Source organism: Orcinus orca, chromosome 19 (genome assembly GCF_937001465.1).
Source record: "Orcinus orca chromosome 19, mOrcOrc1.1, whole genome shotgun sequence".
NCBI classification, from domain to species: domain Eukaryota; kingdom Metazoa; phylum Chordata; class Mammalia; order Artiodactyla; family Delphinidae; genus Orcinus; species Orcinus orca.
Genome location: NC_064577.1, coordinates 49,332,063 through 49,347,602, shown reverse-complemented (window position 1 = coordinate 49,347,602; position 15,540 = coordinate 49,332,063). Strand labels below are relative to the sequence as shown.

The following is a 15,540-nucleotide window of genomic DNA, read 5'->3' as shown; positions in this document are numbered from 1 at the left end:
ACAGAGTAAGTTTGTCCTTCTACAAGTCACATAGCTGTAGTATAACAATAACTTATTCAATTGTGCTGTGAAAGTAGATATTCCTACACTCTCCATATGTATTCAACACTGGTCATTTATTCAATCTAAGACTGGGCTCCCTTTACTCAATCTGAAACTGGGGCCTCTGACCCCTAAGATATTTTCTGGGGTTAAGCTTAGATTTGTGGTTTTATCAAAGTGAAGACTTCTAAAGCTGTGCTGTCCAATCTGATTGTCAGTATACACAAATGGCTATTTAAATTTCAATGAATCATAATTAAATTTGAAATATAGTTCCTTAGTTACATTCATCACCCCTCCAGTGCTCAAAGGCTACACGTGGCTCTCATATTGGACAGCAAAGATCAGCACTTTTCCATCATCACTGAAAGTTCTATTGCACAGTGCCATTCTAAGGATGACCGGTCTCATAGGTCATATTTGCTTTAGTGCCATGGCTTCAAGACAAAGTGAAAGATAGAACTGATAATGCCACCTATCAAGTTTGTTCTTTTATTTCTAGGCTGAGAATCAAATCGTTATGATGTTTCAGACTAGAGTCCCCACCACCTCAGGATCTAAAAACATGAAAAAAAAAACGTGGTCCCTTGGCAGACTCAAAGAAAACAAACCAACCAAAACAACTACAACTCCCACAAAACAAAAACTCCACCATGGTCCATAGAGCATATGGGCTGTTCTACCAATGAGAAACTCAGTGCTAAGCATTTTGGACAAAAATAGTGTTCCCCTTATTTTAAAAATCCTCACATCTGCTATATACACATATTGTCCTTAGTAGGTACGTGCATTTTCGCCTAACCAAGAAGATAGGCTTCCTCTGGCTAATAACTGGCTTGCGGAAGCAACATGGTCAAATGATACAAACAAAGGTTTTGAAACCAGATAGGAGCTAAGTCCTGTATCCCTTCATACATGCTCACTAGTTACATGACTTTTGAGCAAGTTACTGAATCTCTCTACATCTGAATTTGCCAAAAAAGAAAGAAGCAAAAATCAGGTCAACTTCCCAGGCTTGTTCAGTATTAAGAAGATAATGTATGTTTGGCATCAACTAGCACAGTATGTGACACAAGGAGTTGCACCAGCAACTATTCTAGAAGACAAAAAAAAACCCAAAACACTCATTCACAGTACACAATAACAGTGCCACTGGTAACAGCTATTAGTAAACCAAATCTTTTTATTTAAAAACAGCTTTATTGAGCAATATCTGACTCATCATACAAATCACCCTTTTGAAGTGGAAAACTTCCCTAACATGGGAAAGGAAATAGTCACCCAAGTCCAGGAAGCACAGAGAGTCCCATACAGGATAAACCCTAGGAAAAACACACCAAGACACATGTTAATCAAACTAACAAAAATTAAATTCAAAGAAAAATTATTAAAAGCAGCAAGGGAAAAACAAAAAATAACATACAAGGAATCCCCGTAAGGTTATCAGCTGATTTTTCAGTGGAAACTCTGCAGGCCAGAAGGGAGTGGCAGGATGTACTTAAAATGATGAAAGAGAAAAACCTACAACCAAGATTACTCTACCCAGCAAGGATCATATTCAAATTTGAGGGAGAAGTCAAAAGCTTTTCAGACAAACAAAAGCTAAGAGAATTCAGAACCACCAAACCAGCTTTACAACACATGCTAAAGAAACTTCTCTAAGCAGAAAACACAACAGAAGAAAAAGACACACACAAAAAAACCCCAAAACAATTAAGAAAATGGTCATAGGAACATAGATATCAATAACAACCTTGAATGTAAATGGATTAAATGCCCCAACCAAAAGATACAGACTTGCTGAATGGACACAAAAACAGGACCCATATATATGCTGTCTACAAGAGACCCACTTCAGAACTAGGAACATGTACAGACTGAAAGTGAAGGGATGAAAAAAGATATTCCATGCAAATGGAAATCAAAAGAAAGCTGGAGCAGCAATACTTGTATCAGGTAAAACAGACTTTAAAATAAAGACTGTTACAAGAGATAAGGAGGGACACTACATAATGACCAAAGGATCAATCCAAGAAGAAGATATAACAATTATAAATGTTTATGCACCCAACACAGGAGCACCTTAACACATAAGGCAAATGCTAACAACCATGAAAGGAGAAATTGACAGTAACACAATAGTATTAGGGGACTTTAACACACCACTTACACCAACGGACAGATCATCCAAACAGAAAATAAATAAGGAAACACAAGCTTTAAATGACACAATAGACCAGATAGAGATCTAATTGGTATTTATAGAACATTCCACCCAAAAGTGGCAGAATACACTTTCCTCTCAAGTGCACATGGAACATTCTCCTGGATAGATCACATCTTGGGTCACAAATCAAGCCTCGGAAAATTTAAGAAAACTGAAATCGTATCAAGCATCCTTTCTGACCACAACGCTATGAGATTGGAAATCAATTACAGGAAAAAATCTGTAAAAAAAAAAAAACACACACATGGAGGCTAAACAGTACGCTACTAAATAACCAAGAGATCACTGAAGAACTCAAAGAAGAAATAAAAAAATACATAGAAACAAATGACAACAAAAACATGATGACCCAAAACCTATGGGATGCAGCAAAAGCAGTTCTAAGAGGGAAGTTTATAGCAATTCAATTGCATCTCAAGAAACAAGAAAAATCTCAAGTAAACAATCTAAACCTACACTTAAAACAACTAGAGAAAGAAGAACAAAGAAAACCCAAAGTCAGTGGAAAGAAAGAAATCATAAAGATCAGAGCAGAAATAAATGAAATAGAAACAAAGAAAATAATAGCAAAGGTCAATAAAACTAAAAGCTGGCTCTTTGAGAAGATAAACAAAATTGATAAACCCTTAGCCAGACTCCTCAAGAAAAGAAGGAGAGGATGCAAATCAATAAAATTAGAAATGAAAAAGGAGAAGTCACAACCAACACTGCAGAAATACAAAGGATTATAAGAGACTACTGCAAACAACTATATGCCAATAAAATGGACAACCATGAAGAAATGGACAAATTCTTGGAAAGGTACAATTTTCCAAGACTGAACCAGGAAGAATTAGAAAATATAAACACACCTATCACAAGTAATGAAATTGAAACCGTAAGTAAAAATCTTCCAACAAACAAAAGTCCAGGACCGGATGGCTTCACAGGCGAGTTCTATCAAACATTTAGAGATGAGCTAACACGGATCCTTCTCAAACTCTTCCAAACAATGGCAGAGGGAGAAACACTCCCAAATTCATTCTACAAAGCCACCATCACCCTGATACCAAAACCAGAAAAAGATATCACAAAAAAGAAAATTATAAACCAATATCACTGATAAACATAGATGCAAAAATCCTGAACAAAAAACTAGCAAACAGAATCCAACAGCATATTAAAAGAATACACCACGATCAAGTGGGATTTATCCCAGGGATGCAAGGATTCTTCAATATATGCAAATCAATCAATATGATACACCACATTAACAAATTAAGAAATAAAAACCATATGATCATCTCAGTAGATGCAGAAAAAGCTTTTGACAAAATTCAACACCATTTATGGTAAAAACTCTCCACAAAATGGGCATAGAGGGAACCTACCTCAACATAATAAAGGCCATATATGACAAACCCACAGCAAGCATCATACTCAATGGTGAAAAACTGAAAGCATTTCCACTAGGATCAGGAACAAGACAAGGATGTCCACTCTCGCCACTCTTATTCACCATAGTTTTGGAAGTCCTAGCCACAGCAATCAGAGAAGAAAAAGAAATAAAAGGAATACAAATTGGAAAAGAAGAAGTAAAACTGTCACTATTTGCCAATGACATGATATTATACATAGAAAATCCTAAATATGCCACCAGATAACTACTAGAACTAATCAGTGAATTTGGTAAGGTTGCAGGATACATTAATGCACACAAATCTCTGGCATTCCCATACACCAACAATGAAAAATCAGAAAGAGAAATTAAGGAAACACTCCCATTTACCCCTGCAAGAAAAAGAATAAAATACCTAGGAATAAACCTGCCTAAGGAGGCAAAAGATTTGTACTCAGAAAACTGTAAAACACTGATGATAGAAATTAAAGATGACATAAACAGATGGAGAAACATACCATGTTCTTGGATTGGAAGAATCAATATTGTGAAAATGACTATACTGCCCAAAGCAATCTACAGATTCAATGCAATCCCTATCAAACTACCAATGGCATTCTTCACAGAATTACAAGAAAAAATCTTACTATTTGTATGGAAACACAAAAGACCCCGAATAGCCAAAGCAATCTTGAGAAAGAAAAATGGAGTTGGAAGAATCAGGCTCCCCAGCTTCAAACTACACCACAAAGCTACAGTAATCAAGACAGTATGGTACAGGCACAAAAACATAAATATAGATCAATGGTACAGGATAGAATGCCCAGAGATAAACCCACACACATATGGGCACCTAATTTATGACAAAGGAGGCAAGAACATACAATGGAGAAAAGACAGCCTCTTCAGTAAGTGGTGTGGGGAAAACTGGACAGCTACATGTAAAAGAATGAAATTAGAACACTACTTAACACCATACACAAAAATAAACTCCAAATGGATTAAAGACTTAAATATAAGACCAGATACTATAAAACTTTTAGAGGAAAACATAGGAAAAACACTCTTTGACATAAACCACAGTAAGATCTTTTTTGACCCACTTCCTAGAGTAACAGAAATAAAAACAAAAATAAACAAATGGGACTTAATTAAACTTAAAAGCTTTTGCACAGCAAAGGAAACCATAAACAGGACAAAAAGACAACTCTCAGAATGGCAGAAAAATATGTGCAAGTGAAACAACAGACAAAGGATTAATCTACAGAATATACAAACAGTTCATGGGGCTCAATATCAAAAAAACAAACAATCCAGCTAAAAAATGGGCAGAAGATCTAAATAGACATTTCACCAGGGAAGACATATAGATGGCCAAGAGGCACATGAAAAGATGCTCATCATCACTAATTATTAGAGAAATGCAAATCAAAACTACAATGAGGGGCTTCCCTGGTGGCGCCGTGTTTGAGAGTCCGCCGGCCGATGCAGGGGACACGGGTTCGTGCCCCCGTCCGGGAAGATCCCACATGCCGCGGAGCGGCTGGGCCCGTGAGCCATGGCTGCTGAGCCTGCACGTCCAGTGCCTGTTCTCCGCAACGGGAGAGGTCACAACAGTGAGAGGCCCGTGTACCCAAAAAAAAAAAAAAAAAAAAAAAAACTACAATGAGGTGTCACTTCACACTGGTCAGAATAGCCATTATCAAAAAACCTAGAAACAAAAAATGCTGGAAAGGGTGTGGGGAAAAGGCAACCCTCCTACACTGTTGTTGGGAATGTAAGTTGATACAACCAGTATTGAAAACAGTATGGAGGTTCCTTAAAAAACTAAAAATAGAACTACCATATGGGGAGTTCCCTGGTGGCGCAGTGGTTAAGAATCCACCTGCCAATGCAGGGGACACGGGTTTGAGCCCTGGTCCGGGAAAATCTCACATGCCGCAGAGCAACTAAACCCATGTGCCACAACTACTGAGCCTGTGCTCTAGAGCCCGTGAGCCACAACTACTGAACCTGAATGCCACAAGTACTGAAGCCCATGTGCCACAACTACTGAAGCCCGCACGGCTAGAGCCCGTGCTCCATAACAAAGAGCAGCCTCCGCTGACCACAACCAGAGGAAGCTGGTGCGTGGCAATGAAGACCAAACACAGCCAAAAATTAATTAATTAAAACTTATATTAAAAAAAAAAGAACTATCATATGACCCAGTAATCCCACTACTGGGCATATACCCTGAGAAAACCATAATTCAAAAAGAGACATGCACCGCAATGTTCACTGCAGCACTATTTACCATAGCCAGGACATGGAACCAACCTAAATGTCCATCAACAGATGAATGGATAAAGAAAATGTGGCACATATATACAATGGAATATTACTCAGCCATAAAAAGAAACAAATTTGAGTTATTTGTAGTGAGGTGGATGGACCTAGAGTCTGTCATATGGAGTGAACTAGGTCAGAAAGAGAAAAATAAATACCGTATACTAATGTGTTCATATGGAATCTAAAAATATATACGTATATATATGTAGGTTATATTCTGTTGGACAATATATCCTTATAGCTTATTTTTTTTGAATTTTATTTATTTTTTTATACAGCAGGTTCTTATTAGTTATCCATTTTATACCTATTAGTGTATATATGTCAATATAGCCAATATTTTATAAAAACTATAAATGGAGCATAACCTTTAAAAATTGTGAATCACTATATCGTATACCTGTAACTTATATAATATTGCACAGCAACTATACTAATAAAAATTTTTATTCCAGAAAAAGAAATGGTACTGATGAACCTAGTTGCAGGGCAGTAATAAAGAGGTAGATGTGGAGAATGGACTTGATGACATGGGGTGGGAGGGCGAAGCTGGGGCGAAGTGAGAGTAGCATCGACATATATACACTACTGGATGTAAAACAGTTGGCTGGTTAGAAGCAGCCGCATAGCACAGGGAGATCGGCTCGGTGCTTTGCGATGACCTAGAGGGGTGGGGTAGGGAGGTTGGGAGGCAGACTCAAGAGGGAGGGGATATGGGGACATGTGTATGCATATGGGCAATTCGTTTTGTTGTGCAACAGAAAGTAACACGGTATTGTGAAGCAATTATACTCCAATAAAGATCTATTTTAAAAAAAACAGCTTTATTGAGCAATATCTGACACATCATACAAATCATCCTTTTGAAGTGTACAATTAATTCAACGTGAATCAAGCCTTTTTTAAAAATTGAAAATTTTTGGCTGTGTTGGGTCTTCGTTGCTGCGCGTGGGCTTTCTCTAGTTGAGGTGAGCGGGGACTCCTGTTCGTTGCAGTGCGCGGGCTTCTTATTGTGGTGGCTTCTCTTGTTGTGGAGCACAGGCTCTAGGCATGCGGGCTTCAGTAGTTGTGCTTCGTGGGCTCTAGAGTGCAGGCTCAGTAGTTGTGGCGCATGGGCTTATTTGCTCCGCGGGCACATGGGATCTTCCCGGACCACGGCTCGAACCCGTGTCCCCTGCATTGGCAGGCGGTTTCTTAACCACTGAGCCACACAGAGAAGCCCCTGAATCAAGTCTTTTAACACATAATTCAACATTACCCAGTACCCAGTATGGGCTACTGACTATGTAAGGTTCTAGAGCAGTGGCTCTCAAATGGGGATAATTTTGCCCACCAGGACACATTTGGCAACGTTTGGAGACATTTTTGATTTTCAGGATGGGTGGAAGCTATTAGTATTTAATGGATAGAGGCTGGGGATACTGCTAAACATCCTACAATGCACAGGACAGCCCCACAACAAAGAATTATCCAGTCCAAAATGCCAGTAGTGCTTAGGTTAAGAAACTTGTTCTTGACATACAAAGATGAACAAGAGACAATATCTGTCTGCCCAAAGCTTACTGTCTGGTGAAAGAGTGCAAGGTGGAGACAGCACAGGATGCTAGGGTTGCAGAGAGAAGAGGACGCTTAAGCCAAAAAATATTGGAAGACAAACAGGAATTTGCCAGGGGTACTCAGGATGGAAAGGAGTGATTTCATGCAGAGGGACTAACGTGGAAAAATACTGATATGGAGAAAGCATGTTGGAGTCTAAGAAGTTCCAGGAGTTCAGAATAGTTACAGCTCAGGAGAGAACAAGAAAATAGAAGATTACACAGGAGCCCGATCATCATGGTTTTGTATGTCATGCTAGGAAAGAACTTGGACTTGATCTTATAATCAGTGATCAACAAACATTTTCTGTAATGAAGCAGATAGGAATATCTTTAGGCCATATGGTCTCTGTTACAACTACTCAACTCTGGGATCATAGTGAGGAGAAAGCAGCCATCGACAATCCGTAAGTGCATAATGAATGTGGCTATGTTCCATTAAAACTTTACTTATGGGCACTAAAATCTGAATTGCATGTAATTTTCAGGGTTAATAAAATATTCTTGTCCTTTTGATTTTTTTCTACCGTATAAAACTGTGAAAACCATTCTGTACCTGTGGGCTGTAGCTGTACATAAGCAGATGGTGACAGTAGTTTGCCAAGCCCTGCTATAGTGAATACACAGGACTTCAAGGTGACAAGTCAGCTGATCAGATAAAAAATGAAGCGGGGCATTTTTCTTGAGATCTCTGGAAGGACGGACCATCTTCTAGCCATTCCTGCTAAAGAACAAATGGACTTGGGCCTAAATTTTGTCAATAGCTTGCCTGTAATACTTACAATGAGGTGGTATGCTAACTAAAGGAAAGGAAAGCTCATTTTAGGCTACTGTGGTGAAATGACATTTACCTAATGCAGATATAAATTTCTTCATAATTAGTGGGCACTTGACACTAATGTAATCTGATTACTGCAGCAAAGTCATCTTTAAACTAAATCCCCAGTACTGACAGAGTATGTCCTTGAATTAAGCAAATTAGGGCTAAGTGACAAAAAGTACCAGCTATTAAGAAACAACTCCATATTTATAATCATCTGTTATAATGAAGAGAAGACCAAATACCTCATAGTATCAATATGAGAAGTATGACACAGACCGCTTGACACATAGGTAAGGTGTCCTCACTATCTTAGTCCTGATATTATTCCAATTCAAATTCTAGAAACTTCAAGCTACTGGAAACCTCTTACTTTTAATTTGGAACTATTTTCAAGAGAGAGGTCTGATAACATGGATTCAAATGGTGAAGACAGTATGTCACTTTTACTCAATTTAAAAATGTTTTATTAAAAAATAAACTGTGTAAGAGAAAAGTACAAGAATACTGATCTAGAGAAACATTTCTTTAAAAAACTTGTTTCTTCCTGATTCCAATTTTGTATGATTTGTAATAGCCACAATGGTGTACTATTATAACTAAAGCCATTTCAAATCTAAACAACTGTCTTTTACATCTTTGATGTGGCTGACTCTTTATGAATAATTATGATCTTTCTTAGGGACAATAAACATACGTCAAAAGGATTGTTTTGAGGATTAATTGATCTGTTTGTAATTTAATTACATAGTGTCTGGTATAGAGTATATGCTCCATCGAGGTTAGGTATCATTAAACACGAAATGTATTACAATCACTACTTCAACTTCTCTTTAAATGTTTCACCACGACAGAGTTCTCACGACTTTAAAATACTTTTCAAAGAATTCAAGAATCGAAAGAACCTAGAAATTGCACGGTCCAGCTCTCATATTATATAAATGGATTGACTGACCGAAGTCACACAGGGAGATGATATATCTTGGTATAAAGAGCAAGGGCTCTGTAGTTGAACATGCCTGATTTTGAGTCCTGGCTCCACCAGCTGAGTTAATTCAGCCAAAACCTCAATTTCCTAATTTATAAAAATGTGGATTAAATGAGATGATGCTCACAAAGTACTGAGACAGTGACTAACATATTTTTTTAAATCAATAAATGTTCACTATTATTATTGATCTTAATTTTCCTACCATGAAATTATATTTCCTCTGTCCATCTTTTGAAGAAATGTGTGTAAATTGCTCCCGTATTTGTTCTGAACTTGACTCCTAGCTAACTATACTGACAGGCCACACCAGACTAAGGCAAACTATTTAAAATATTTATTTTCCAAATCCAGCAAACGCTACCTCTCCCTTTCTTTGTACAATTCCTTCGTTAGTATATACCTCAACTTCAAATTATTTTAGTAAGTCTTCCAATGCTTCAATTTCTCCAACTCTGCTCCATGGGTCCTGGGAACACATATGTAAAAACTGTGCTAAATATATCTGTGAAATGCCTTGTTAAAGATTACACAATAAGGAACAAAAGATGGTGTTTCTGGAGATTCCAAGCAGTTGTGGGCCAATGAACATCACAGAAAGCATCCTTCCAATTCATTTGCTTAAAAGGCTAAGGAAATAATCTATTTCCTTTTCTCTGTTTTCTATCTGGTTTCTCTGATGTGTTCCCAGATACTCAAAGAAAGATTCAGATATCCATGAAATCTTAATATGCCTGTTTGAAGCCAGGAAAAATAAAGAATAGTACGCCAATATTGAAGACCAGAAAAAGTCCATCAGTACTTGAGGAGGAATTTTGTTCAGTCTTGGAAATTACTGAAAGAGTCTACTTCCATGGTAACTGGGGAAGAAAATGCCAAACGGTTTAAATTTACACGGCATTCCACGACCCTGAAGCATGCTCCTGAAGTGATCCTACAAACTTGGCAATTACTCTAACAGCCTAAGTCTTCATCTGTTGCCAGATGAGCTGCAGCAATTTTTGGCCTTGCCTTACAGCCCTTGCACTTGACATCATTTAGCCTAGACTCAGCCCTTGACCTTGCCTTTATAGTTGGGGAAGAGTTCAGAGGGACCAAACCTCGATAGAAACAACCTAAGTGTGAAAGGTTTTACCCCAAGGCTTCTCTCAATGAGTGCTCTTTAATATTTAACGTTGATCTTTAATCTCATATGTTCATCAGAATGGGATAAGTGCAAACTCTCCCTTCTATCTAAGAAACATTAAGCTCATAATTTGTTGTTCTTATTTGTTTCTTTGTTTTTGTTTTGCCTTACGGCAGAAGTAGAAGGCCATAATGGTAACTTGAAAGGCTCCTCTCACACTAAGGATTGTATCTTTTTTTTTTTTTTTTTGCGGTACGCGGGCCTCTCACTGTTGTGGCCTCTCCCGTTGCGGAGCACAGGCTCCGGACGCGCAGGCTCAGCGGCCATGGCTCAGCGGCCCACATGCTCCGCGGCATGTGGGATCTTCCCGGACCGGGGCACGAACCCGTGTCCCCTGCATCGGCAGGCGGACTCTCAACCACTGCGCCACCAGGGAAGCCCAGATCGTATCTTTTTATCAGCTTTGTTCATCTGATTGGATTCAAATTTTCCTTTAACCTTGGATGTTTGAGAGGTTCTTGAGCACACTGAGACTTTCTCCACAAAAAGGAAACCCCTTGATTGGATTAGAAACCACTACCTGCCTCTGGAAATCAAACCTTTCAGTAGGGTCAGATCAATCTGAACTTAAATTCTTTGATGTTTTCCTGTTAACCCAAGTAGATCTGCTCAGGAGCTTCTTATTAAGAAGGGCAGGGCTGGGGCTATGTCTCCTACTTTTTGTCTTTCCTTCTCTCCGTCTTGCCTTCTCAACATTGAACAAAGTATTGTGGACGCCATGAAGTATTCTGGTGAATGAGAGCAGACTGTTACGCATGTACCTGGTTAATGTGCTGCGTACTTTCTTCAATGTTGAGAAGGCAAGATGGAGAGAAGGAAAGACAAAAAGTAGGAGATATAGCCCCAGCCCTGCCCTTCTTAATAACACTAGATTTGGAACTTTCGACCTAGTTGTGATTAAAATTACCAAGGGAGTAGGAATTTGTTCTTTCTACTGGCATTCTGTCTTGTAAAAAGAAGAAGAAGGGAAGGTGATTATAGGTACCTAACATCAAATTTAGTAAAAATCACTGAATAGAAAACCAGAAGTGTGATTTAATGACCTAAGAAATTAGGCAAAAGTGTCAAGTCTGAAGAATTTTAAAATGGTTATAGGTCAAAGCATTAAAAACTTCTTTGGGGATGGAGTGGCTATAAGGTGAACCCGGTTAGGAATCTGCCAGGGGTTAATTGCAACCCTGCATGAAAAGCAGTTAACAAGTGAGAATTAGAACACCCAGGAGGAAAAGAAAAATGTTTCCAGTGCCATAAGAAATAAACAACAAAGGAGAAATATTTCCTTTGGCTACCACTGCCTCCTTTTCAAAAGCTCAGAGGAGCTACGGGGAATGCCAAGGACTGGTTTTCTCTCAACTCCCTCTGAAACATTTGTCTTCATTACCACTCTTTTTAATCAGGGCTCCTTCATGAGTGTTTCTGCTCAGCCCCTAAGGGGCAGCTCTGGTCTGCGATAAATCAGAGTCCACACCGCAAGTCACTAATCAGCACTCCCAGGGAAAGAAAAACAGAGAAGTGCAGACCACTACACTGAAAAGGACTGGCGGCTCACAGGCCTCAAGGAAGAACGGCCTTTATGTAGAAATAATAAATTAGTGGAGGTGGAATAGCACTCCAATGTCTAGGACTTGTTTTAAAATCTCAAACGCAAATTGTTCACACTTAATCATAAGAGTTTAGAAGATAATTTCGTTTTAGCAATGTAAGGCAGATTATGAGTTTGCTTAATGAATCGAATTTGTACCCCCAGCTCAATGATTTTGATACCTAACTCAAAACTTAGTAAGACTCAGAGATGTCATTGAGAAATAAAACAAAAAATTCCAGGTGAGGACTCTAATGTCTATAATATGACTGTTACTTTGCTTAAATGGAACTAGGATCATAAAATTATGAACATATTGTATTTTTTCTCTGGAAAGGATCTTAGAAATAATCTAAGAAAAAGACTAAATGGAGTGGCTAGAAGTCAGCAGAGCTTGTTAGTAGCAGAGTTTACTCTAGAAACTAGGATTCCAAACATCTTACACAACTATAGATCTCATGCATGAGTCAATACTGAAAAATCACCACTTAACAGAGAAAAGTGAAGAGTAGAATATGAATCAGGAAATGTGGGCTACAGTCCTATGTCCACCACTTACTCGCTTACCTTGGCTAAATCACTGAACACTCTGAGTCTCAATTTCTTCACCTGTAAGACGGGGTTTACATATTTCCTGCATATATTATAGGGCTGCTGCAATATATATACAAGGTATTATTAAATTATTATAAATGACTTTTCTGAGAGCTAGAATGGGCTGAAGAGCTAACGGGATTCAGGTGAAGTAGAGAAAATTCACTTTTCAGAGGAAGACAGATACAGATTGTAGCAAATACTACTAGAATCCTAGGATACAAGCTTAGATATGAAATCATCCCTGAGACACAAAATCAGACCATAGTGTGGAACGCAAATTAGCAAGCCAAGAGTTGAGTCCATGGCTTCCAAAATAGATGCTAACTTTTCTAATGGCAAACCTAAGACCTACTTTATATCTATCTGCCTATGACAAAGTGAGGATGGCATGGACTCCAGAAAGAAATCATAGGAGACACTTAGCCAAATACATGATGCTGTGTGGCAGTAAAGGCAAGAGGCCTGCCTAGGAGCCAAGACCTACTGCTGTTCCAGCTTTGTTGGTATGTTATTGCTTGTTGTCTGTGAAAGCTGAAGCATGATAATGTCATCTCACCATGGCCTGACAGATATGGATATTGTCCTTACACAGAGCACAGAGGAGCCCCCCTCTGAGGCAGAGTCATAGGTATGCAAAAATGCTAGTTTTCCTACACTTCAATATTATTAAAATATAACTAAGGAACTAGCATCCGTCAAAGTGATGAACACTTCCTGAATCTAACTGCATAAAACAGCCTCCTGTTTTTCCTAATGTAACCAGAACCTTTGTCTGTCATTAACTTTATGAAGAAAAACTCTCATAAGACCTCAGGAGAAACACTGTTTGATACTGATCTTAGGAGCCAGGATCTGACCTGCTTGGAGCCCAACTGAACTAAAAAGAAGGACAATTTGATTAGACCGCAGGTGTTTATAGAAGGGATATACAAGAAGCACGGCTAGAATTCTGAATCTTCATTCAAAATACTAGACTTCATATTGTAAAACGGGAGCAATGAAATGATGAAAGCAGTATTTGAGGAAGAAGTTTCTATCAGCATTATGTAGGATAAACTCGGGGAAGTGGCAGGTTCAGACAGACTGACATTTGGGGGACCAAGGTTGACACTGCTGCAGTGCTCCAGGCAAGAGGTAATTAAGAATCAGTTTTGTGGTTATTATGATGAATGGGGGCAAGGGGTTTCCTTGGCTTGTACTGACTATTCTCTTGGATATAAGAGAATTAATCACACTGTAATAGGGAAGAACAAATCCAACTCCACATTAGATCTGTTTCTTTTACTTTAACCTCTGTATTCTATTGCTTTAAGAGTGTTGCCTATAGCCTGAAATATACAGAATAGCCCATTCTCAAGGCTCTGATCTTTAAGGGTATAACACTTTTTCATTCACATAGAGATAAAAAGTTGCAGAACAGAGAATAACATTTGTCTTGTTGGAGTTTTACAGGAACATTGAGACCTGACCTACCTAGACAGCTGCAAGAACAAAGGATTCCGACACCAAGAAGTGTGCAATAACCAACCATGCCCCTTCCCTCATCCTGCCTTTAAAAATACTTTGCTGAAACCCTTTAGGGAGTTCAGGGATGTTTAGGGCATAAGCCACCCATTCTCCCTGCATGGCCCTGAAATAAACCTTTTTCTGTTCCAAATGTTGACGTTGTTTCGGTATTGTTTTGTACAGACTAATTGCTCATAGTTAACTGGGAAGATATTTTATATTTGTTGGTTTTTAAGGAGCTCTGAAAGTTAGAACTAAGAGGAATACTTATGCAATTATTATTAAATACTATTAAGAATTTGAAAGAGCTTTAGATTAAAAAGTATTGACAGTAAATTTAGAGTTAGTCATATAAGCTCAGTAAAGTTGAATGTGGGTCTTTCAGCTATCTACCAAATATGTGATTAGAACAGCTGGGCAGATGCCATTAGGGAATCATCCATATGCTCTCGGGGACCTGCCAACTGTCTGAGCCACAGAAGCAGAGTGTGGGTGATAACGCTGAGAATCCAAAATGGCCTTTACAAACAACAACAGACCAAGAATCACTCACGGTCTAAAGAAAAGCACCAGCAGATTTGTCAAGTACAGATATGGATTTTATTTTGCTTTTAAATGTTGGAATTAAACCAGATACCATTTCATGATGTGCTATGAGAAATGAATAAGTCTACCTTATACACAAAAATGGCTTCCGTAGACCCTGAAGAACAGCTCAGCAGAAGAAATAAATCAAGGTGTAGTTCCTAAATATGGGCAGAGAAGAACATAGAGAAGTTCACGGGACAATGAAAGGTGTCCAACAAAGGCGCTAAAACTGAGGATCTGCACCTCCCTGTACAGGACCTCGGGGTCTCCTCAACCTCACACATGAGAGCAAAGCTCCTCCTCTCTGTTTTCCTGAGTACTGTAAGGAAAGGAGGCTCAAAGTCTTGGAGGTTGAAAATCAAGTCTGGCTGCTATAAAGCAACCCCTCTCAGATATATTCTCATTCCTGACAAACACCCACCCACCGGCAGGCCTGGGAGACACATGGCGACCAGAGCAAGTTGTCAAAACTTATCATTATAAAACGTCCATCTTCCCAAAGTACAACCTTTGCTCAACGCAGTGTTTTCCTTGGAAGACAGCTCTTCTGAGAGCTATAAAAAGGTGGTTAGAATTGATGAGGTAAGCTCTTGTAGTCAAGCTAACCATCATGTTAAAAATGTAAAGGTGAATAATGATGGTGGAATGCTTAACCAAAACCAAAAACTAATAACAACAACAAAATTCATTAATTATGTCC

General features: G+C 38.7%; 1 protein-coding gene across 9 annotated transcripts in view; it reads right to left on the bottom strand.

Moving 5' to 3' along the window:
- The window catches only part of BCAS3 (BCAS3 microtubule associated cell migration factor), a 575,920-nt gene that overhangs the window by 217,770 nt on the left and 342,610 nt on the right, over nucleotides 1–15,540 (bottom strand). Inside the window, exon 24 of one of the 9 annotated variants that reach the window (XM_033431623.2) lies at nucleotides 14,586–14,998. The exons of the other annotated variants lie outside the window; for them this stretch is intronic. Coding sequence (XP_033287514.2) covers nucleotides 14,985–14,998 — 14 coding nt within the window. The 3' untranslated portion in view covers nucleotides 14,586–14,984. Of the gene's footprint in view, nucleotides 1–14,585; nucleotides 14,999–15,540 lie in introns of those variants that run through there. 9 annotated transcript variants of the gene reach the window in all.